This window comes from Mirounga angustirostris, unplaced genomic scaffold (genome assembly GCF_029215605.1).
Source record: "Mirounga angustirostris isolate CCGP_5_RB_7025 unplaced genomic scaffold, mMirAng1.0.hap1 SCAF_4, whole genome shotgun sequence".
NCBI classification, from domain to species: Eukaryota; Metazoa; Chordata; class Mammalia; order Carnivora; family Phocidae; genus Mirounga; species Mirounga angustirostris.
In genome coordinates, this window is record NW_026991712.1 from 92,936,995 (window position 1) to 92,961,022 (window position 24,028).

The window sequence follows — 24,028 nt, forward strand, 5'->3', positions numbered from 1 at the left end:
AGACGAGGCACTGGAAGGAGCCAGGAAATTTAAATTAAAACTCAAATGCTTAAATAGCAAGCATTCAGGGGCGCCTGGGTGGTGCTGTCAATTAAGCACCGACTCTTGGTTTCAGCTCAGGGTTGTGAGATCAAGCCCTACATCGGGCTCCACGCTCAGCGCAGAGTCTGCTAGAGATTCTCCCTCTCCCTCTGCCCCTCCCGCTTGTGCGCGCTCTCTCTCTCTCTAAAATAAATAAATCTTTAGATTGTAAGTATTCAGACAAGAAGAAAACAAAGGGAGAGTAGATGGGGAAGAGGCCCTTCCGAGGAACTAAATGTCCAGTGGTCTCTGATTGTCTTGCCATTTTGGGTGTATTGCGTCTTATTGGCCAGCCACCAGGAGCTTTAGGATACCACTGTGGTAGACTCTGCAGAGCAAAGGTGCCCTAGACTGCTCCTTGATCTGCAGTATTTCTTCTCTCTGATGGCTCTGGGGTTACAGTTAGCCATGCTCTCTGGAAGGATCAGCTGATGAGCCAAGGAGCGTGAGTCGCCTATGAACGGATATTCTGCGCCCTGCCACCTTGCCCTCCAGCATGTTCTCCCCCATGGGAGCTGGGCTGAGGCGCTGTTCCCGCCACCTGTAGCCGGTTCCCGAGGCTTTCTGTGCCAGCGATGCAAACCAAGATTCTAGATGGGCCATGGGGGGTGTGGAGGGGCTTGGTAGAGCCCCACAAAGGTGGGGGAACCCCCAGCTTTGTGTTCACCTTTGAGCAACATTAAGCCAATTCATTGAAAGCCCAGGACAGTACTTGGGAAATGCTCCTATTTGGTCTTCATCCAAGCAGAATCTGATTTGGTATCTCTACTTTTGTTACCATTATGTTGGCATCTTTTATGAGCATTTCATAAACAGAGCCAAACAGGCCATTTAGGAGGTAGGGAATGGATTATTTGTTTAGTACCTACCCCGTTGAGCCAGAAAAAAAAAGGGGGGGTGCACAGCAAAATCAAGAAACAGATTATGGCTGCCTGGTGCTGTCTGAAGTGTGACTCCCCTGCTTGGTACCTTTCCCTGGCCGTTTTGTGTCTCCCGTCTCTGTCGGGAGGATGCTGTCCGTGTCATCCTTCTGGGGGCTCTGTGCTCAGGGCGAGGGGCCCTTTCAGGTCTCGGGCTTGAGTCCTTGGAGATTACTTACCTCCTCGGGTTCACTGTGGCATAGATAATGGTCTGCATGCACACAGTTTGAACTCAGAAGCTGAGGGGTGAATGAATTTCCCAGGGCTGCCACAACAAATTAGTACCAACTTCATAGCTTAAAACAACAACAGTTTATTCTCTGACAGTTCTGGAGGCTAGAAGTCTAGAAGCAAGTTGTCAGCAGAGCCAGGCTCCCCCTGAAGCTTCTAGGGAAGAATCCTTCCTTGGCTCTTCCGGCGTCTCGTGGCCCCAAGTGTCCCCTGGCTTGTGGCTGCATTGCTTCAATCTCTGCCTCTATGTCCTTTCTGTGTGTCCCCTTGTCTTCTTATCAGGACACCAGTCACTGGATTAGGGCCCACCCTAAATCCAGGGTGAGTTCCTTACAGCTGCAAAGACCCTATTTCCAATCAAGGTCACATTCTGAGGGTCCAGATAGACATGAATTTTTAGGGGGACCCTTCAGCCCCTGCAAGAGGTTACAGTGAAAATAAGTGTCCCTTCCTTCCCAGATTCCCATAAGCAGCCGTACTACCAGCTTCTTGTGAATTCTTCTGCGGATATTCGATGCAAATATAAACAGATACATGTGTCGGAATAAAACACATTTTCTTCTGCACACAGTGACTTGTAGGGTACCCAGTGTTCTATAGCCTAGCGATCTTTCTAGAGACTCTCCTTCCATTTTGCTCCTTTCAATAGGTGTGTGTTGTATATTACTATGTTCCTAGAGTGTATCTGGTGACGGACATGCAGGTTGTTGTGAGCAAAGAAATTAAAACAGCCTCTTTTTCCTTTTTTGCCCCTCGCCTCCCCCAGATGCTGCCCTGCAGGTGGACATGGTGGTCCCCAATGCCACAGTGTCCGAGAAGGCAGCTTTCCAGCTGGACTGCAGCATTGTTTCTCGGTCAAGTCAGGACTCCCGCTTTGCCGTGGCCTGGTACTCCCTGAGGACTAAAGCTGGAGGGGAAAGGGACGGCCCTGGCCTGGGCGAACAGGAGGAGGAAGGGGACGAGGAGGAGGAGGAGGAGGAGGAGGAGGAGGAGGAGAACCCAATGGAGCGGATGGCCCTGCTGAGCGTGGGCCCAGATGCCGTCTTTGGCCCAGAAGGCAGCCCCTGGGAGGGCAGGCTTCGCTTCCAGAGGCTCTCCCCGTTGCTCTATCGGCTCACGGTGCTGCAGGCAAGCCCCCAGGACACAGGGAACTACTCCTGCCGAGTGGAGGAGTGGCTGCCCAGCCCTCAGAAGGAATGGTACCGGCTGACGGAAGAGGAGTCGGCCCCCATCGGCATCCGGGTTCTGGACACAAGTGAGTTTGCCCAGGTTGCAGGGGAAGGATGTCTCTGTTGGTTCCAACCGTTGGTTCCAGCGGTCTGGAAGAATAAAATCAGAGCTCGATTATGGGTTAATAAGCAGTTTTCCCACTTGTCATAGGCATTTCGACTTTGCCATGCCAGTTCGTATAGTTGACCCTCAACTGAGGATAGGAGTTCAAGTGAGAACATACCATCCAGTAATCTTCCTAATCAACTCGATGTTCCACCAGATTCTCTTTTAGTAAGATTTCATTATCCAAGTATCTTGTGAGATGTTACAGCGTCACTCTTTAGAATATCCAGCCTAGTCCTACTTTAGCCAGTTAACGTGTTTCAGACTCAGAAGGGGGACAAAAAAATGAAGCCCGAGTGCGTCGCTGCTCTGTTTTTCTCAAGTTCCTGGCTCGTGTGTATTTTGGAGGGTGACTTGGAGGTTGAGCTGGATTCTGCACGAGTGGCTGGGATGACCAAATGATACTGCAGGGCCCTGCTCACCATCAGTGGCTACTCCAGAAAGGTCCAGAGCTCAGAACTCTCATCACATCAAGGGACTCCATGGCCAGAGACTGGAAGAAGTAATTGCTGACCTAAATGATTTTTTCTCACAAGGCACTCTTTTAAGTTGCCCTTCTGTCCAAGTGTGGCATAGAGCAGACTGAAGATGGCGTTTGTCACCGTAAACTTGGCCTGCAATGCAGAAACAAAAAATCTGCTGGAAACCGTAACCTCTCTTCCGTTTCAGCCAAAACTTTTTACCGGGTAAATTGATTTGAGGTTTCTCGTTTTGTCAGCTTTTTCTTTTCTTTGACTACCTCCTGTTTAGGAGATGGAACCATATGAAATCGAAGTTTTGTTTTTTTTTTTTAAAGATTTTATTTATTTATTTGAGACAGACAGAATGAGAGAGAGAGAGCACATGAGAGGGGGGAGGGTCAGAGGGAGAAGCAGACTCCCTGCCGAGCAGGGAGCCCGATGCGGGACTCGATCCTGGGACTCCAGGATCATGACCTGAGCCGAAGGCAGTCGCTTAACCAACTGAGCCACCCAGGCACCCTGAAATCGAAGTTTTGTAGGTCAAAAGTGGGGGACTATCAGCAATTTCATATACTTTGGAAATCTAATAAGTGTAAGTGCATGTTGAATATTCTTAATAATACTGAGCAACAGCTATGCAGTAGAAATGAAAGCAGAGAAAAGCCTAAATCATACTCAGACACCCTAACAATCTACTGAATAACCCAAAAGTACAAGCGAAGGTGTTTAGACCACATTTTATCTGCCCACTGTGGATGTCCCTATTTAAGTTTCGTAGTACATAGAGGTCATCCAGCAGCCTTATTTTCCAGAGAAAATGGAAGGTCTCCTGCTGAGGTCTCCTACGCCAGAGCAGACCTCGACTGGGTCTGGGGTGTGGGGGGAGCGGGTTTCATTCCCTTCCATATCCAGGAATAACTAGCACTGAATTCACTGTGGACATTTGTAAATGGTCCATAATGGCATTTCAATTGATAATGTCAAGCAAGTAAGCATCATTTCTGGTAAAACTGCTCTCAGAAGCTGGCGGGGGGAGAGAACAGGTCCCGTCCCAAAGAAGGACGTTTGGAGCAGAACTGAGTGCATTGGGACATGTGAAGTATCACCGGGCAGGCAGTGCGGACTGGGGTGGTCAGCTGCTCCACCATCTAGATGCAGTTGGGTTCACAATCAATAAACTGTATTTGATTCTATGGCTCTCCAAGCACAGTACTGGCTCCCCGCGGGAGACGGAGGCATTGCTTTGAATGAACTTCAGCTGGGAATCGGAAGAGGCGCTGCTGTGTGAACAGGGCTAGGGGGGTGGTCTCCCCTCCCTTAGCAGCAGCCAGGGAAAGACAGGGTGGGGGCGGAGTTGGGTTGGGCTGGGCGAGGGCTTCGGGAACGAGGGCCGGCGGTCCAGGCTCCCAGCCCTCACGGTCTTGCCTCTGTTCCAGGTTCCACCCTGCAGTCCATCATCTGCTCCAATGACGCGCTCTTCTACTTCGTCTTCTTCTACCCTTTCCCCATCTTCGGCATCCTCATCATCACCATCCTATTGGTACGCTTCAAGAGCCGGAACTCCAGCAAGAACTCGGATGGGAAGAATGGGGTGCCCCTGTTGTGGATCAAAGAGCCACACCTCAACTACTCCCCCACTTGCCTGGAGCCCCCTGTGCTCAGTATCCACCCAGGAGCCATAGACTAAGGGGAGCCCAGCGGACCTCAGCCACAGAGGAGCTGAGACTCTCCCTTCCTGCCTCTTGCTCTGCGATCGCTCAGCAGACGGCACCCAACCTCTGGAGTGCTCTTGCCCGAAAACTGTCAAACTTGAGAAGTGTTCAAAGTCCCCGATCAGTCACAGAGACAGACTGCCTCTCAGTGGCAGTCCTGGTTGGTTAGCTGTTTTGGAGCAGATGTCCTTATCCTGCAGAATTAGGCTCCTTGTTTCTGTTTCCGGTAATGTAGTGAGTAGCTCCAGGTGCCATGTCTACTCACTGATTTATATAGTATTCTCATATAGATGTGACAGGGGTTCTTATTCTTTGTAATGGACTCTTTTTAAATCCCTTTGGTTTACCCTTTTTGGATTCCGTAACGTGACGGACGAATTTCTCTTTAAGGTACCACCGATGGCAAAAGGAGGGATGAACTTTATGGCGCAAAGGAATCTCTTCCAAGACTTATTGTTTTTGCGTACTTGAAAATGCTACCCACGGATCAGAACACACCCAAACGTTTTTTACTTTCTTAACGAGACTCGAAAATTGTGTGTAGTGTGGGCCCAATTTGTATCTTATCTTCTCCCTCAGCTGGAATGGTTGGAACCACTTTGTAGTAGTCAAGATGAAAGCATTGAATTTTGCTTCAAAGAACTGTGTACGTACAACAGAAATCCTGCATAACCCCATTAGGAGTAGATGGTGCCTGACCAGCCTGTCAGGGAGGCAAAGAATAGGCTTCATCCCAAGCTTGCCAAAAAAACCCCCACAAAAACAAAAAACCCACTTTGTTGGAGAATAAGTCAGAAGCTCCAAACAGCACACACTTTGCCAGCTAAAGTGGGCAACACACTGCTTTTAGCAGCTACTGACTTTCAGATTGATCAGAGCCAGTGATTAGGGAAGGAAGGACAAAAGGCTAGTTGTTGGCTTGATCTGTTCTGCACCAGATGTCTCTGATAACTGTGAGTGGGTGGGCTTCTATTTTAAGGTGCTTTGCCAAACTCTTAAGGGAAAGTGGCCAGGGAGCCTGAAAAGGGGACAGTGCTGAGCTGACCACAAGGGGCCCAAGCAGCTACCCACAGGACACCACATACCTGGAGGGCACGGGGCGGGCTGACTGCTAAGCTCCCGCAGGGGTCAGTGGTGGGATGGCGTAGTTTCCAGAGCCTGACCTTGGAGACCAGGGGAGGTATAACTGCCACGCTGGAGGTATGAAGACTAGGTTTTTCTTCTTCCCTCTGGGTAGATTTTCCTCAAAGAGAACGGTGTCTTTCTTATTCACCATTTCTGTCTGCGTGGGTCTTACTGCCATGAGAATATCTGCCCCGGAGAGGTCCAGACACAGCCCTTTTGTGACCCATTCAGAGGACCTAGTCTCAGCAGGAAGTCATCACATGGCTGTGTGGGTCTTTGCCTTCCCCTTTCTTAGATCTTGTTTGTGGTTTCAGGCGATTTGGTTGTTCATTGTTATGGTGGCTTTTCATTCGAATGCCCACTGAAGCCCAGCAGAGCCAGTGTCACCCTGTTCCTTTACACTGTGGGGCAACGTGCTTGGCTCCCCTGGCACGCCGTCGTGGGTCACAAGTGTTGCCTTTTGCGCACTCCATGGGAGGCGTGCTCATGCCCTGGCGCTTCTCTGTTTTGCTGGTTAAGAGCGCCATCTCCTTTCCTCTTGAACTTGCATCTTGACTCCCCAGGGACTTCCCAGTTTAGAAAAAGCCACCAGGGATTCTGGAGCTAAGCCTAACCAGAGAGATGATTGTTCTGAGGCTGAACAGACTCCCCGGGAGGCCAGGTGGGTGCCGATCCGTGTCGGGGTCGGTGGGGGTGCTCAGCGGATGCTCTGCTGTTGCGTAGTTGAGGGGAAGCAAGACCACCAACAGGCTTGTGGAGACCTGCCTCCCTTTCTTCCGCCCGCACCAGTGCTCTCCTATGAGACCGTGTGCAGGCAGCGCCACCTGCATCCCTCTGTTGCCTGATGTGCTCACTCCCATTTATCACGTGTACTGCATCAGCGCCTCGGACGTACAGAGTCCACCTGCTCGGCCGTGAGGGAAGAAGGCAGTCCTTTGCCCCATTTCTCCCTTTCCGGCGCCGGGGCTTTCGGTGGAAAATTGGCCCCTCATTTGTAGCCTGTGTCAATGAGGGAAGATGACTTACTTTCCTCTGTGAGAAGGGGAAGATGCCAGAGGGCCAGCCGGGACTGGGCGTGTGAGGACTAAGAAGAGTTGACTTTGCATTGGTTCACAGCTATAGAAAAGTAGGTAATGCACGGAATTAAATATGTGAAGCAGTTGCAGAAAATTTGAAAGGAAGAAAAGAAACCGAAGCCAGTATTTTAACAATTGGGTTTTTGTTTTGTTTTGTTTTTGTCCCCGTGTATTTTTTATTGGGCTGGGGGATACCATCCAAGGGTGAGCTTTTCAACTTTCTGTGAAAATCCCCAGGACCTTGTTTGGCCATTTCTATGGAAATGTGGTGTCAGATGAGTGGTAATGGTGCCCTCCAGTGGCTGGAGACCTCATTGTACACGGCCTACAGATGTTCTAGGCCATGGACCAGGAGAGGAAAACTAACAGCTATACTCTTGACTTATCTACAGCTACAATGTTGCATTCATGAAAAACTACCCGGTGCTAGGCCCATCCCAGGACATGGATATGACCACACCCTCCTCCATCGGGGTGTCTCTGTAGCAGGTTTTCATATTCTTTTCAAACAATGGTTTCTCTGCGTTTATTGTTGAAAAAACAGGTAGGGTAAGGAAACTACCCATGCATGATGTAGAGAGCTGTTGATCTGTTTTTGGTTTGTTTTTTTTTTTTGTTTGTTTGTTTGGTTTTTTTTTTGGTTTTTGGTTTTTTTTTTTAAAGGAGAACTATTTGTAAAATGTTGCACTAAAATGTTTTATATACACTTCAGAGACCTGTAGTAAATTATGTTGAAAATATGGCTGTTTGCAGTTACTGGAGCCCACTGTCCTTCTTTCTCTTAACCAGCCTCTCTCCGTGAAACCGCCCTGGGAGCGTGGAGTTCTGCCCCTGGCATTGCGTTGGCCTGCTAGGCTCAAGGGTCAAGAATTGCAGCCTTTATTACCCCACCCTGCCCCCAGCCTAAAGAGTGCCTTTGTACAAATGATGGGGGAAACAAAACAAAACAAAACAATAAAGGCTTTCCCAAGACGCTTTCCTGCCATCTGCTGAAGATGATTCATAGTAAATGCACACAACCACCGTGACTGTCAAGGCCATGCTGCCCCCAGATCTGTGCACACACCACACACCTGGAGGCCCGATAGGCAGGTTCAGAAGGCAGAGCTCCTTAACCAGCTTTCCTTTTTTAGGGGGACGGGACGGGGTGGGAGGAGATTGATGGAGAAGGAGCACAGGAACGGGGAATAACCTTCCCCTTGGCTACAGAGGGCCTCCGCAGCAAGACCACACCACCTTTCCCAAACGATGGAGTGTTGTCCCGACCTGGACTTGTCAGCAAGCATTTTCCAGGATACAGGAACCGCACAGGAGCTGTGTCTTCCTGCTCAGGGTGCCTTCCTGCACAGCACGCCAGTCCACGTTCCCTGCGTCCCCCGAACGCTGGCGTGGTACGGAGGAGTTGGCCACTTCTGCAAAATGAGAATGATAGAATGATTAAAACCACAGCAGTGATACATGATCTGTAATTCTTTACATTGCACAGAATATGCAAAAGAAATATGCGGGTAAAAAGCAGAGGGAGGCGCTTCCTTTTCTCTTTAAAAATCCAAACCTTTCAGAGGCTTTAATCTGCTTTCCTCTGCTCTGCAGCCGCATCTGCTGCATCCTTATCAACTTCTTGCAGCTGCTGGCCTGGCCAGGAGTTGAAATGGGATTGTTTATCCCTTGGGTACCCCGAATGCTTCCATGTTATGTCTTAACGTTCTACTTTTGCCTAATTTTTCTCCCAAATGCTTTCTGCCAGGGAACATTTTTTTAAAAGTCTTTTTTTTGTTGTTGTTAAGATTTTATTTATTTGACAGAGCAAGAGAGCACAAGCTGGGGGAACAGTAGGAGGGTGAGGGAGAAGCAGGCTCCCCTCCAAGCAGGGAGCCCGATGCGGGGCTCGATCCCAGGACCCTGGGATCATGACCTGAGCCGAAGGCAGACGCTTAACCATCTGAGCCACCCAGGTGCTCCTGCCAGGGAACATTTTAAAAAGGGAAATGGAGTATTGTGGAAGAAGATTACCCATCTACGCCTTTGGTGCAAATCTGCCCAGTGTTTATATAAGGGAAATGGATGTACATTTCCACAAGAGGCAGGGACAATTTCCATGTATGCAAGATTGGGAGCAGTGTTTTGCTCAGCTCTTCCTGGGATTTCTAAGCTTCCTGGGGGTAGTTCCAAGGTTGGCAAGAACTAGAGCCCGAGTACCAGAGATGGACATGCTAGGAAGAGTAGCTACCTCAGGCCACGTGAGCAGGTTGGATGAGCCCTCCTTTCTTACCTCTAGTTCATGATTTATCTACAGTGACAAGCAGGTAAGACTAGACCTCAATACCGGCCACAGGATGAAAAATACATCCACTCTCCTTTTGGGGGCAAGTCTTCAGTATACGAATAGAGCCTTTTTGGCCCATTGCCTAACTCAGGTCCACTGTTCGAGCCACTTTTGACTCATAAAGTCTGCTGGACCATGCACAGAAGCTCCTCTAAAAATGCTTGGTAGAAGGGAGTACCTGGCTGGCTCAGCCAGTGGGGCATGTGACTCTTAATCTTGGGGTTTTGGGTTCGAGCCCCACGTTGGGTATGATGTAAATATTTCAAAAAAATTGCTTGACAGAAGCCCAGCATTTCTCTTACTGAAGAAGCTGGCATTGCTCATTGGTCTTGGTCAGAGGAGCATCTAACCAAAGAAGATCTAACAAATCATTCCTCACCCAAAGGCTGGAGACCATGACTTGAGGCATACTTCCCAGCCCCACGTGACTGGGCAGAACTTTCCCCAGCCATGCTGGGTTGACAGTGCCTGCTGGCTAGTCCAATCAATAGCATGGCCGCCTATCCAAAAGTTGCATCCTGTTCCTGTATGAGAAGGTAAGAGTGGCACTTTAGATTTAACTTCAGTTGGACTCCCAGTTCTGCCCCTTACTGTGTGTCCTTGGGCAAGTCATTTACCTTCTCTGAGTCTCCGTTTCCTCATCTTTGAAAATAGGGAGAGCAAGAAGATTAAAATAATTCGGGTAATGCACTTTAACACAAGGCCTGGCTTGGTAAGTGCTCAGCAGATGTTTGTTGTTATATCACTTCTCAGTTCAAAAACGTTGAGAGGCTCTCCAGTGTCTAAAAGTTTGACCCCATCCTACCTTTCTCAGTTGGCCTGAGTTCCCACCAGCTCCGGACAGAACAGAAACTTGATTTTCTCACATTTTGTGCTATACACTTCACCTGCCTCATGTTCTCAATATCTACAAATGGTAGGGAAGGTTTTAAGGTAAGAGGCTTCCCGGTTCATGACATTGGTCCCAGAAATTTCACTGACAGAAATACCTTTTAAGATTTAAGGTATTTTTTTTTTTAAGTAGGCTCCCCACCCAGCGTGGAGCCCAACACAGTGCTTGAACTCAACAACCCAGAGATCAAGACCTGAGCTGAGATCAAGAGTCAGGTCCTTGACTGAGCCACCCAAGGGGCCCCTAGATACCTTTTAAGACCTTATGCCTGACTTAAGAACTAATGAATTATTACAGTACAGTTCAACTGTCTTGAGTGGCCTTGTGATCCTCACTTGAGGAGGATGGAGATGACAGCAACAAGCACATTTCCACTCGGTTTCACAACTGACAACGTTGATGTTTATAAGGACAGCAAGGTGTCCTGTTCACCTGAAGAGCTTCAGAGTTCCCTTAGCTCCCACAGCTGGGCAGGGGCAGTTCATGTACTTCCCTCTGAAAGGGGGCAGACAGGGAAGCCACGTGAGGAGCTGGTTCTGGGAGTCATTTGGTCTGGGGTCAGATTTGAGGGAGGACGAGCCCGTCAAGAAGACTAACCACTAGGGGGCGCCTCAGTGGCGCGGTCGGTCAAGCCGCTGCCTTTGGCTCAGGTCCTGGGGTGGAGCCCCAAGTCCCGCTCCCTGCTCAGCGGGGAGTCTGCTTTTCCCTCTGCTTTTCCCTCTGCCCCTCCCCCGGCTCGTTCTCTCTCTCTCTCAAACAAACAAACAAACAAATAAATAATAATCTATCTTCAAAAAAAGACTAACCACCAGCACGGAGTGTTCCAGGTGCCTTTCGGAGCTGGGGCGGGAGGTTTCGGAGGAGGCCGAAGAGTGAGGGGGCGACCAGACCTGACTCCTTAGCCTAAGGGAAAGTCCACAGCTGAGATGGAGGAAGAGGAAAACAAAGAGGAAACCGAGAAGGGAGAAACCCAAGGCTAGAAGTCCCAGCTCCGGGTTAAGAGAGGGGTGGGGGTGGGGGTGGCAGGCTTAATAAGGAAAACGTGGTCTGAACTTGACTGAGACCGGCGGGACCGGCTGCACCAGGTAACCCCGCACGTTCTAGCAGTTGCCCACAATGTCCCGTTTCCTTCTGTTTAGCATGTTGCTGCTGCTGGAAAACGCTGAAGGAAGTGCTTCGGAGCCTCCCAGTCCTTCGGCAGAGCTCTCCTGTCACCGTAGGGTCAAGCCCAGTGGGACGCAGCTTTGCGGGCGGGGGGCGGGGCCACAGCTTCCCCTCCCTCCTCCCGACACCCCCAGTTACGGAGTTGCCTTCGTCACGTCCCAAACGTCCAGGAAAAGTGCTGGAGGAGCGGGAGGAACGAAAATAAGCCTGGTTTTTAGAACGCAAGCCACTCTGAAGGAAGAGCTCCGCAGAGCGGACGGGAGGCGGCGGAACGGCCCTGGGGACTTGCCTGCAGAGGAAGCAGCGGCGGCCGGAGCCCCGTGAGGGGCGGGGCCAAGGCGGCGCCGGGGGCGGGGCAGGCCCCGGGGTGGGGGAAGGACCGCGGGACGCTGCTCCAGAACTTACCAGGACTCCCCCGCGCAGTCCGGCCCTAGAGGCCCGCCGGACGCGCCATGACCGCCGGGAGAGCCTGGGGCTGGGCCGCGGGGGTCCTCGGCGTGGTCTGCCTGCTGCTCCAGTTCGGTGAGTGGAGGCCTTCCCCGGGCCCTGGCGGGGACTGGGCAGCGCCGGGGGTGTCGGTGTCTTGAGGGCTCCGGGGCTGGGCGGACGGGCGGGGCTCGAGGTGGCCACAACTGGGTTGGGGAGAAGAAACGCAGCCAGCCGGACCTTGTCCGGCCGAGTTGTCACTTCAGCAAGTCTCCCGTGGGTAGTCAGGAGGCAACCTTGACTTTAGGCACCGGAATCCGCGTTTGGAATAGGGACGGGACTCCGGCTCGCTCACTTCTCCAGTGGTTTCTTCTGTTAAGAATCCTTAACCCGGGGCGCCTGGGTGGCTCAGTTGGTTAAACGACTGCCTTCGGCTCGGGTCATGATCCTGGAGTCCCGGGATCGAGTCCCGCATCGGGCACCCTGCTCAGCGGGGGGTCTGCTTCTCCCTCTGACCCTCCCCCTCTCATGCTCTCTGTCTCCCATTCTCTCTCTCAGATAAATAAATAAAAATCTAAAAAAAAAAAAAAAAAAAAAAAGAATCCTTAACCCCCAGCTCCCCCAAGGCCTTTCACCTCTCCACCACCCCACACCTCCGGAAGGGTGTGCCTCTGCTGAGGTTCCAGTGACTGCTGAGCCACTTGTCGCCCCCACCACCCCCGCGGGGTACGGTCGCCGAGCGCTTGCACGGCCTTTTCACTGCTTCCGCAGCCGGTGAGCCCTCCCAGGACGGCTCCCGGCAGCGGGTTCCACCTACCCAAAGAACGCGGCTTATCCGCGGCGCGCCGCGTGGGGCGCAGGAGCCGCCACAGCCGATTGGTTCCGCCGCCCCCCCCTTCCAACGCCGCGCCGCGTTTGAGTTGCGCTCTTGCCGGAAGGGACCGGGCTCGGGACAGGGACCGGCCAAGAGAAATGTCTGAATCGCCCCCAGGATTCCGAAGCAGGGCGGCTGGTGCTCCTTTCCCCTCCCTTGAAAACGTCAAAGAACTCTGTGCGTCTAGAACTGCTTTCATCCCTTTCCCACTTCTCAGCCAAATTAACAGCCCCATGAAATAAGTATCTGTCTCCATTTTTATCTCCCCACCTTTATAAACCCCTACACACACAGTCATAGCCAACCCCCTGGAGCGTAGTAACAAACGCTTAACAAGTTCTTCTTTCCTTGAGGGTTTCCCGTTGGGGGCCCCTTTGCACATACTACAGATCAATCTTCCAATCCTCATTCTGCACTCAGCTTCCACGGAGTGCCTGTGGGGTATGTGTCTATGGAGGCCCGCCTAGCAGGGAGGGGTTGAGAGATCTCAAAGGTCCTACGGTCTAAGGCACAGAAATAAATGTCGTTAATTAAGATCGGCTGAGCATAAAGTGCTATGGGCGTGCATAGAGAAGGGAGCGAAGAACGTCTTTTGTGAATCAAGTATCTCTTGTGACGCAAAAACGTCTTGGAAGGGGAGGGTTTTTGAACCTGGCCTCCAAGGCTAGACGGTGTGTGGATGAGCCATGACGTGGGAAAAGATTCCAAGAGGTGAAAAAGACGGGAGCACAGTGTACAGGGTGAACCTGGCAGTTGAGAGTCATTCAGTGTCCCTGGAGCGTAAGTGTGCTGGTGGGAGCTGGAGGCCCCACAGCAGAGAGCCCTGCACATCCCGGATGGGAGTTTGGAGAATTCTTTCTGGGCCTCATAGAATCAGAACCATGCGTTTAGGAGGAATAATCTGGCAGCAGTATGGAGGAAGGATGGCACCTGGGAGTCATCGGAGGTGGGGATGCCATCACAGGACCCCCCTGAGACTGTGGACATCAGGGAGATGCAGGTACAGGCGGAGCCTGACTCAATGAGAAGCAGCCCACCAGTGATAAAGAGCATCAGCTCTCCAGTCAGTGCTTGGCTTCCCACCCTGGCCCTGCTCCTTATATGGAATTGTAATTTCCGTTAGTTACCTAACTTCTGTGAGCCTTACTATCTTTGCCTTGGGAGAGAGAGAGAGAGAGAGAGAGAGAGCACCCCTCAGTGGTGAGGGAGGGTCATGATAACATGTACTTCTGAGACTGTGAACATGAGTCACTCACTGAACACAGTTTTACTGGGCGTCCACTATGTGTTGGGCACTGTACAAGGGACCGAGGTTACAAGAAACAGACTTCCCTGCCTCTTCAAACCTTACATTATAGTCAGGGAGAGAGACAGAAAGTGAATAAATGAGTAAATATCTAGATGTTGGGTGGTGGTAAAGTAAACACTGATACAGAGATTAGTAATGCAGAGGAAAGGGGAGTGGGCATGGTTAATATTTCTTTTTATTTCTTTAAAACTTTGGGACTTTGGAAATCTTTAGAATAGTTGCAAAAGATAGTATGATGAACACGTACACACTTTTCTCCTGGAATCCCCAGTTATTAACATTTTGACACATTTGGTTTACTTCTATTTACACACACACTTAATTTTTTTGTTTGTTTAAACATTTGAGAGTTGTAGATCTTATGATACCTTACCCGTAAATATTTCATCATATGTCTTCTAAGAACAGTATGTCACCAGGAATCCATGAAACCATGATCAAAGTCAGGAAATACACCATCAATATAATACTGTTTTCTGATAGAGTCCAGAAGCTGATCCTGGATCACACACTGCATTTGGTAGTCCTGCCTCTTTAATCCCCTTTAATTTAAACTTGCCAACTCTTTTTTTTTTTTTTTTGGTACTTTATGACATCACCATTTTTGAAAGGTCTGGACCAGTTTTATAGAATGTCCCTAGATTTGGATGGTCTGTTTCCTTATGATTAGATTCTGGTTAAAACTTTCAGGAATGTTCCATAGGTGTGTCATGTCCTTCTTTGTGCATCTCATTAGAGAGCACATGCACTCCATTTGTCCCATTATTGGAGACCTTAACTTTGGTTATTTGGTTAAGGTGATCCACCGGATTTCTCCATCACAGAGGCACCTGTTCCCCTTTGTATTAATACATGATTTATCAAGTGACACTTTGAGCTTGTGTGACTCCCCTGTTCCGCAACAATCTTTCATCCAGTGTTTTAGCTGTTTTAGCATCCAGTGGTGATTCTTTCCTAAGTCCCCTAAAATATTTGTAGACGGCAGTTCTCTATCCCCATTTTTCTTTATACATCATTGACATTCTTCAGTAATGAAGAACTTTAGCACCTCCTTTTTTTAATTTTATTTTTTTAGTATAAGTATGGACCCAGGGGTATTTCTTAAGATGGCATTTTTGTCATCTATTTTGATGCTCGGTAATCCAGATTTTGGCAAATGGGAACCCCTCTGTGCTTCTGTGTTCTTTGCCATGTTTCCATCAGTTTTTGAGAACTTCCTACTTTCTGGCACAGAAGGATGTCTTGGACTCCTTTGTACCTTTTCTGCCTCAGCCTGTAATCATTAGATTCTCTCATTCCTTTTAGTGGGAGATGGGACTTAGAAATCAATATCTGGGTGCTAGGTGTGCTCAAGGCTACTGGAGTCATGGTTTCTAGGCTGTCAGTTCTCAGAGCTGGGAAATAGAGTGTTCGCAAAATCATAAGTTTATCCTGTTACCGCTAAGCCTAATCTAACAATTTGGTTCATCTTTCTCTTCCTCCATTCCCTATTAGTACCTCCCTTTGCCACAGTGAGAACTCTATTCCTCATAGAATCAGTATGTTTTCCTAATATACATTAAACACAAAATAGTTTCGTAATTGCTATACCAAGAACACTACCAAGCACAAACTTTACTAAATACATTTCAAAGTTTCTTCAGAGTTTTTTTTTATTCTTCCATATAGCCTGTTGTATATGTACAGAATACTGTCTTTTAAAATTACTTGGCTTAATTTTTTTTCTTCTGAGGGGTTATGCTATCAACTCAATATATACTTGCATTAATTTGTTTTGTTTCTATTCAGTTTTAGGGTTCCCCCCTTGATTTAATTTTTAAATATGTAAAATATTAATATAGTGCCAGTCAAACCATATAGAGAGATGCTCAGAGAAATCCTATTCCTACCCTCTCCCTCTGTCATAATAGGTACTGCTTGTTTCTGTTTTATCTTTGTTTCTTTTTGTAGATATAAATAGATAATGCAGCAACAGTAACAATAGTAACATACTCTATGTACTCTTTTGTACTTCGTTTTTGTCTCTTAACCATATGTCTGGTTAATCATTCCATATCAGTTCATAGAGATCATCCTCATTCCTTTTTTATAGCGACATAGTCCTCCATGGGCTGAATGTATGACGTTGCATTCAGCTACCCTACTCTTCAGGTTAGGGTTCTATACTGTGTAGTCAGGGGAGGGGTCTCTTTAAAAGGATGACAGTTGAGTGTAGACTTGAGTGGGCCAGGCAACTATCTGGGGGAGTAGTATTCCGGGCAGGGGTCTAGCAGCAAAAACCCTAAGCCAAGCTTCTGGCATTTAAGGGATTTCAAGTAGACCATTGTACCAGAAAGTAGTAGGAAATGAAGTTGTAAACACAGTCAGGGCTAGGACTTAGAAAGTTTTGTGGGCCCCTTTAAAGACTGTGACTTTTTTACTCCCAGTGAAAAGGGATGTTTTGGAGGATTTTGAACAGGAGTGAAATTACAATGACTGGAATGTGTAAATGAATTACTCTGGCGGCTTTGTGAACACTCTGTAGAGTGGGCAAAGGAGAAGCAGGGGGACCAGCTGGGGAGGCCATAGGAACAATGCAGATAAGAAATGACTGCAAGAGAGGGGGATGGAATGGGAGGTAGGGGGATGTGGTTGGACGGTAGAGCCAGCAGGATTGGGTGCTGGGGTGCATCGTCACGATACCACATGGACAGGGCTGAGGTAGTGCCAGGCGGGTAGCAAAGCTCGGTAAGAACTGTTGTATTAGCTCTTTTTAGCAGAGCCTGCCTTATTCTACTGCTGCTTTGTATAGTTCCTTTTTCTTGCCAGCTATCTCCACAGCTAGATTTTTCCTTCCTTGTATGCAGAAACAAAGCCATATACTACTTCTTAAAAAGTTCCTTTCACTGATTTGTTTTCATGTTTTTTTTTTTTTTAACAATACAGCACGTTAAATCTGGACATTAGATGAGACAGTGTTTGTCTAGCATTTCTCCTTTTTAAGTTATTATCTTACATTATTGTGTGAGACCTGTTCATGTTTTTGTTTGTTTTTTGTTTTTTGTTTTTTGTTTTTTTTTTTTTTTGCTGCAATCAAGATTCAGAGTCTGTGTGTTTTTATTTAGGAAAAAGATACTCTAAGTCAAAATAGTGTGGTGTATTCCTATGAGAAAACTAGACCCATTGTTATGATAATAGTAGCTGTCATGAATTGAGGACATGCTCTGTGCCAGGTTCTATGCTTAGTATTTTGGATTTTTGTTTTCATTTAATTGTCACACCAGTTTTTTTAGATAGAGACTATTAAGGAGGAGAACAAAGGTTAGGTTAAGTACCTTGTCCAAGTTCACACAGGAAAGAAGTGAAAACGTGACAGAAGTCATCAGACTCAAAATCCATGCATGCCCAACCCAAGATTAGATAAGCAAATTTTATGAAGATATGAAGAGCCATCGTGACCTCTCTCTCTTTTTTTAGGTGTATTTACTTTTTTAGTAATCTCTACACCCAACACGGGGCTGAAACTCACAATCCTAAGATCAAGAGTCACACGCTCTTCTGGCTGAGCCAGCCAGGAGCCCCCATGGGTGATCTCTTATATGTGACATGTATGCATTGTCCAGTGTAATTTTGCTAAGACATGTGAAGTTATATAGGACAGCACAGTTACCAGTCATGTAAGATTGCTTTCAGTATCATCATCTGTAGAAGAGAGTTGGGGAAACCTTACTTGGGCTGTAGAATTCAGGATGGGGATTTATTTATGTATTTATGAACATTTTGTTATAGTTACACTCTCTCTATACATCCATACTTTACTCCCTAGTACTTTTGCATAATCCTGATAACATTATATTTATGAAAATTAACAGTAATCTCATCATATCACCTAACTTCTACCCCTATTCAGATTTTCCCAGTTGTCACAAGAATGCCTTTTTTAAAACACCAGGATCTAATCGAGTATCCCGCATTGCATTTGTGACTAGGTTTTTGGTTTAATTTCGATGGGTATCTTTAAAAAATTTTTAAAGAGACTCAGAACCACCTTTTGAGAACTCAATCTAAGAATTTGTTTTATTGCCCTTTTGAGCACTGTAAGGTTTTCTGAATGAAAACAGGGTTTCAGGGTAGGTATTGGTTCCTCTGTTGAAAAGCAGAAAGTTTGCCTGTGTACGTGAAGCATGAGTGTTTGCAGAAGTTTTCTGTCTTTTGATTTCCTCTTAAATTTCTTCTCAAGCGCAGAAGGCTTTTTAAAGTAGTATATGGCTTTGTTTCTGCATACAAGGAAAGAAAATCTAGCTGTGGAGATAGCTGGCAAGAAAAAGGAACTATACAAAGCAGCAGTAGAATAAGGCAGGCTCTGCTAAAAAGAGCTAATAGAACAGTTCTTACCGAGCTTTGCTACCACACAGCCCCTTAGACTCTGCAGTCGCAAATCAAACCTTCTGTCTCAGGATTGAAAGTGAAACCATGATACCAGCTTTTCCATTTGTTCCCCCAAGTTGAGGTCTGAATAGGAAGTGTAAAATACTGAGACTGTCCCCAGGAAAGTGCTAGAAAACATCTTAGCATTTCTTTGGACATAGCTTTCAGTGTCCGTCCACCACCGTCAAAAGAAAATGTCTTCCATTTACTTTATAGACACAGGATCTTCTCCTTTGACCTCTTTTCCTTTTTAAAAATCTTCTTGCCCTTGTGCCCTTTGGTCTGTCTTTCCCTTCTCAGCTGCTGGCGCGTGCGCCAGCGACCTCTTAGCCCAAGGACTCTGGGGCTCCAGTGGAAACCAGTGGAAGTAAGGAGACCTCTTGCCCAGAATCCCTGCAGTAGGTTCATGTCTGCTCTGTGCCCGCAACCGGGAACCCCTAGTTCATAGGTCTACCCTTTGTGACCTTGACCAAGTATCTATCTGAGGGAAACCAATTATTTTGATAGGCTTGTTCTCAAGACCCGTTTCAGGTCCTAGTGGACTTCACTTCCTTTTCATAATATTCCCCAAAATGTCTGTTGTGATTAGTGTCTGAATTTCCACCAGGCTCACTGCTGGTGTAGTTTCTTGAACATTTTTCCCCTGTAACAGTTAAAAACTAGAAAAAAAAATGCCATTTTATATACACATTCAGAAAATAATAAACTCAGATTCATAGGAAACTAATAAGGCTGTTGTCATCATAAATTAGTTTCTCAACTATGAGCCTAATAACCTGAAAATAGTGGGGATTATAAAGAAATTCTTAATGGAATGATCAATAGTGTATAGAAATACCTTGAATCAGAATTTGGAGAATAGATTTTAAAAGACTCAGAGTCTTAAATAGCTCTAGTAAAGACCCAATTCCCCAAAGCGTGCTGTAGATCTCAGATATATCCTCCAACAAGAACATGTGGCTTTTGAGCCTAATGAGCTCACAAACGGGGCTTTTGACCAAGATGGTATGTGGGTATCTTGAAAGGACAGGCTGCAGAAGTGCTGACAATTAGAAACAATATGAAACCAGCAAAAATGATTTTGATAATCTATTTTACTTAACCTAATAGAGCCACAATATTTTCATGTCAACATGTAGTTGATATAGAAAATATTAATGAGGGATTTTACATTTCTTTTTTCATATTCAGTCTTCAGTGTCCAAACATATCTCCATCCGGACAGACCAAATTTCATGTCTCATGAGTCATGTGTGGGTAGTAGTTGCTGAGGCTCACTGTACAGATTGAGAGGGAAAGGAAAAGGACTTTTAAGTGTCAGCCCAAGGAGTAATGCTTTGGGGAAGCTTTTTAGCTTTGGGGAATGTTTTAGCCTGACAGAAGACAGAAAAGCTCAAAAGGAAATTGATTTAGTCAGTTCCAATATCTCCATTCCAGATGAGCTCATCCAGGAGGCAAGGAGTAGCTTGACAACTGAGAGCACTTGTGGGGCAAGTTCTGGGGGGTTTCTGGGACTGGGGGGCCAGGGGGCTTACAACTTGCTGAGATTCAGGTGGCTGCCATTTCAGGCTGAAGTCAAAGAGACAGGGAAGCAGTGGTGGCGTAGCTGAGAGCAGGAGATTCCTGTTTTTAGCAATCATGGCAGCACAAGTACTTGACTCGGTCTGGACAAGGATGGCATGGACAAGGGAAGACCAAGGCCTCTCACTTCCTAGCTAAGAGTGCAGGCTCCGGAGCTGGCTGCCTGTGTCCAGACACCAGCTCTGTGTCTTCTGCGTGACCTCGGTCAGCTTCTGAACCTTTGTAACCTGGTGGCTCCCATTCTTTGGAATGTTCTTCCCCATATTCTCAGGCCCCATGCCCTTACTTTTGCTGGGCTGAGTTGGCCTAGGGCTCATTTGGAGTGGATTTATGAAGAGCTAGGTTAAAGAAACAAGCTGCATTGTACTTGAGTAAAAAGACTCCATTTCCTCCTTATTATCTACATACCTGGTGAGCAGATTTCCTATCCCAAAACTGGGTCATGGGGCCTGACTAATCTGAGAATATCTATGAACCTAATAGGACAGATTATCTGATAACAGACATTTTAGGAGAGTGGCCACTTCTCTGTGTTGTAAATGTGTGTATGTGTGTAGAGAGAGACTTTGTCTCCCAAAATGCCACCACTTTCACACTCCAGGTAGATGTCAACTGAGGGTGTGCCACGATACAGAGGAGGAAGGTTGTGGTCACAACCCCCTGTCTGGAGAAGAGACTCATCTGCTCACTTGGGTTCAGAATGCCCCCAGATCCTGCTGTCTTCATGCTTTTTTTTTTTTTTAAAGATTTTATTTATTTATTCATGAGAGACAGAGAAAGAGAGGCAGAGGGAGAAGCAGGCTCCCAAGAAGCAGGGAGCCCCATGTGGGACTTGATCCCAGGACCCTGGGATCATGACCTGAGCCGAAGGCAGACGCTTAACCATCTGAGCCACCCAGGCGCCCTGTCTTCATGCTTAAAGGAGGCTTTAACTGAAGCACCGTTAGAGTATTGAACATAGGCGGGAAATACCAAGATTTATATATTCAGGTACTGAAACTTTTAGGGGATTTTTTTTTTCATCAAATGAACTTTGATCTTAACTGCTAAGATCTGCAGGCCATCTAAGATCTGCAGGCCATCCTTAAAAGATATTTTAGGGAGAGAAAAAGACTTCAAAATCACATTGTTCATTTCACATCTATAAACAAATTGCATCTCCTCAGACCTGACACGGGCTATTATAACCTTTGATTCAGAGCTGACATCCTGCATGGGTCCAGGCTTACCTGGTGCAGGTAGTAGGCGCAGCCTAGTTAAACCTGAAGGGGAAGCAGGAGACAAGGGGAGCGTCAGTGAGGGAGACATGGGAGTGGGAATCCAGCAGCCCCTCCAGTCTGGCTGTGGCGCTGGTGGCCGGCGTTGGGGGAAGGGGACCGTTTCGCCTGCACACCGGCGGGCAGGGGGTTCCCAGGCCACTTATTCTTTGGTGCCAGTTGAACATTTCCACCACCTCTCGCTCAGTGATGATGATTCATCACCCAGTTTCCACAGCAGCTTAGGACCTTGCAAAGCTCAGCGTCTGGAGGAACTGCCAAATTCTGTGGTTCTGTCAGGAAGCCCTGCCTTTCAGACTATAGTCCAGCTGTATTAAGGTTACTTAATTCACTCAAATATTTATCGAGTGCCCTTCCTGTGCCAGGCAGCGGGAATACAGCGGAGACCAAGCACCACCCTGTCTTTGCCCTCATGGGGTTAGCCTGGCCGGGCGGGGGGCGGGGCCTGAACTCCGATTGGAATCAGTTGCCGCCTTTTCAGAATGAGAAGTTTTCACAGGAAATTTGAACTTCCAGCATTTCCTGGACAATCAGAAGTTCTGCAGATTGCATGCGCTCACGCGGGTGGGAGGGGAGGAGCGCGGCTCCGGAGGAGCGCATGCGCGCCAGTGCCCGCGCGCCTCGGCTCCCTGGCCGCCCAGTACCTCTCCCCGCTGCGCTGCGCGTCTCTGTTCATGCTTCGTCTGCCCGTTCTCTCAGGCTTCGCAGAGGCGCCTGTGGTTTGGTTTCCCTTGTCACTTCTTCATTTGTTCCTTGCTTTCTTTCCCGTTTCTTTCTTGTTTTGGCTCCAGCTTTTCTTCGTCCCCGCATTCAGGCCTCTCTTGTCCCTTTTCCGCCTCTCGCATGGTACCTGCCGTTACCCGTGAGGAGTGCAGACTCTTAGGCCCTCCCTTCAACTTCGTTTCTCATGGCCTCTAATTATGAAGCCCTGCCCCAGGTCCCTTTGTCACATCAGAAGTCGTCTGCAAACTGCAACACTACCATCACAAAACTCAGGTTGTCACATCTTGGGGATCTGGGTTTGTCACTTTCTTGCTCGATCAGACCTCAATTTCCTCATGTATGAAGTCGGGGACATGAGGGCCACAGACTTGCTCTCTTAGGACCGCTCAGGCCCTGACATTCAGTGATCTGGGGACCACTGAGCTTGGTACCTCACCTGCAGGTTTCAGAGGCATGCTTGAGTCTCAACTAGAGTATTCCCAGTACATTCTGGAAACCGCATCTGTAGAAATCCTGGATCATGTCACATCTTTAATAGCCATATGCCGCATAGCAGGCCAAATAAATAGTGGTTATGAGCATTCTGGAGTCAGACTGTCTAGGTTCAAATCCAGTTTTACCACTTCACTAGCAAGTTGCTTAATCTTTGTGCGCCTCAGTTTCCTCATCTGCAAAAAATAGGGTCAAAAATAACGCCTGCCTGTGTGGCTTTTAAGAGGATTCACTGGGTGCATATTTGTAGAACTCTTCCGTTGGTGCCTCGCAGATAGTAAGTACTATACAAGTGTTTGATTACTAAAAATAGCAGCCCATGTCAATCCCAGGATCCAGCTGAAAACACGCAGAGGAATTTGTGGCTGGGAGTGGGAATTCCTCCTCCTTAACTCAGTAGTTATGGTGACCATATTTTCTAAGTCAAAAAATCAGGACACTTCATCTGCAAAATATGTGAGTTCCAATTCTGACTTCAAACCATAGAAGAATAATTATCAAAATTGGGTGTGATGAAAATGTTTTGCAAGGATACTGCAACAAAATATTTGGAGTTGGAGCTGTTTTTAGATATATGATTTCTCTATTGGTATTAGGCACCCTCCTATCTTCAAAAGATCATTCAGTATTCTTCAAAACAATTTAAAAAATGCTGGCTAGCATGGAATGTCTGTTTAGGCAATCACTAATTCATTTTTTCTTTCCCTCTCTCTGTTTGTAAATGATGCAAGCTCACACCACACTCAGTGGTCACAGAGCCAGGATCACATACAACCAAGGTGTTGATGTGGCCTGACTCACTGCAAGAAAAAGAGAGAAAGCCCTGTTGAAAGCCAACTTCATTTTAGCCATTGTGTAAAGACTGTCAGTCTTATTCAAACCTCAAAACAATCGTTTGTGGTGGGCGTTAATGATGTACATTTTACAGCTGAGGGAGCCTTGTGTGGGAGGCTTTTGAGAGTTCCACTGGGCCCATCTGCCTGAGAATCTGGGCACTTACCCTTCTGCCGCCTAGCATGGGAAGTTGGCATCCTCTCTGACCACTCCAATATCAGCAAAGCAACCAGCTCACTGCTGACTCCTTTCCTTTGCTGCTGTTTGTGTGCAAATTCATTCATTCATTCACTCATTCATTCATTTGTTCACGGTTTGTGACTTTTGAGAAACCACTCACTCCCCTTTCTCCTGTTCTTCTTTTTCATTGGCAATTATCCTATCAGCAACTTACTTCAGGGTTAGTCTTAGAAGTGCAATGGAAAAGACTTTACTGTGGGAAGGGAATGCTAGACAGTAGCCACTACAAATGTGATGATCCCCAAGTCTGGATCCTCTCCTGTGAGCCCCGGACCTGTGTACCCAGCTACTGAACATCTCCACTTGGGAGTCTTACAGACCCCACACAGTGTCCAAAACTGAAAGTATGATCTTCCAGCCCCAGCGTGGCTCTCCTCCACGTCCCCTGTCTTAGGGAATGACACCAACCACCCACCTTGGAGAAAAATTATAATATAGATAACAAAAATTTCTATAACATACAAGGAACTCATATTTGATGAGAAAAAAACAAGCAACCCAATAGAAAAAAAGGCAAAGGATACAAAAGGACAGTTCTCAGA

General features: G+C 47.5%; 2 protein-coding genes and 1 long non-coding RNA gene across 10 annotated transcripts in view; 2 read left to right on the plus strand and 1 right to left on the minus strand.

The window, feature by feature from the left end:
* The window catches only part of IGSF3 (immunoglobulin superfamily member 3), a 93,171-nt gene extending 85,258 nt beyond the window's left edge, over window positions 1–7,913 (plus strand). For 3 of the 4 annotated variants that reach the window (XM_064588572.1, XM_045896869.3, XM_064588573.1), the window contains 2 exons: window positions 1,999–2,487; window positions 4,465–5,379. In XM_064588572.1, the coding sequence (XP_064444642.1) occupies window positions 1,999–2,487; window positions 4,465–4,715 (740 nt within the window). In that variant the 3' untranslated portion in view covers window positions 4,716–5,379. Of the gene's footprint in view, window positions 1–1,998; window positions 2,488–4,464 lie in introns of all 4 variants that reach the window. The other variant, XM_064588574.1, reaches the window with a different exon arrangement.
* LOC123859220 (uncharacterized) lies at window positions 2,418–11,864 on the minus strand. 4 transcript variants are annotated; one of them, XR_010410765.1, is made up of 3 exons: window positions 11,729–11,864; window positions 8,208–8,353; window positions 2,418–2,551 (listed from the first exon to the last, which is right to left on the minus strand). It is a non-coding gene; the product is annotated as an uncharacterized LOC123859220 (long non-coding RNA). The 4 variants fall into 4 exon arrangements; XR_010410767.1 differs by having other exon boundaries at window positions 2,480–3,181; XR_010410766.1 differs by lacking the exon at window positions 2,418–2,551 and adding an exon at window positions 10,966–11,062 and having other exon boundaries at window positions 7,534–8,353; window positions 11,729–11,852.
* The window catches only part of CD58 (CD58 molecule), a 40,039-nt gene continuing 27,557 nt past the window's right edge, over window positions 11,547–24,028 (plus strand). The window contains exon 1 of one of the 2 annotated variants that reach the window (XM_064588575.1): window positions 11,547–11,845. In XM_064588575.1, coding sequence (XP_064444645.1) covers window positions 11,776–11,845 — 70 coding nt within the window. In that variant the 5' untranslated portion in view covers window positions 11,547–11,775. The remainder of the gene's footprint in view (window positions 11,846–24,028) is intronic. The other variant, XM_045896871.3, reaches the window with a different exon arrangement.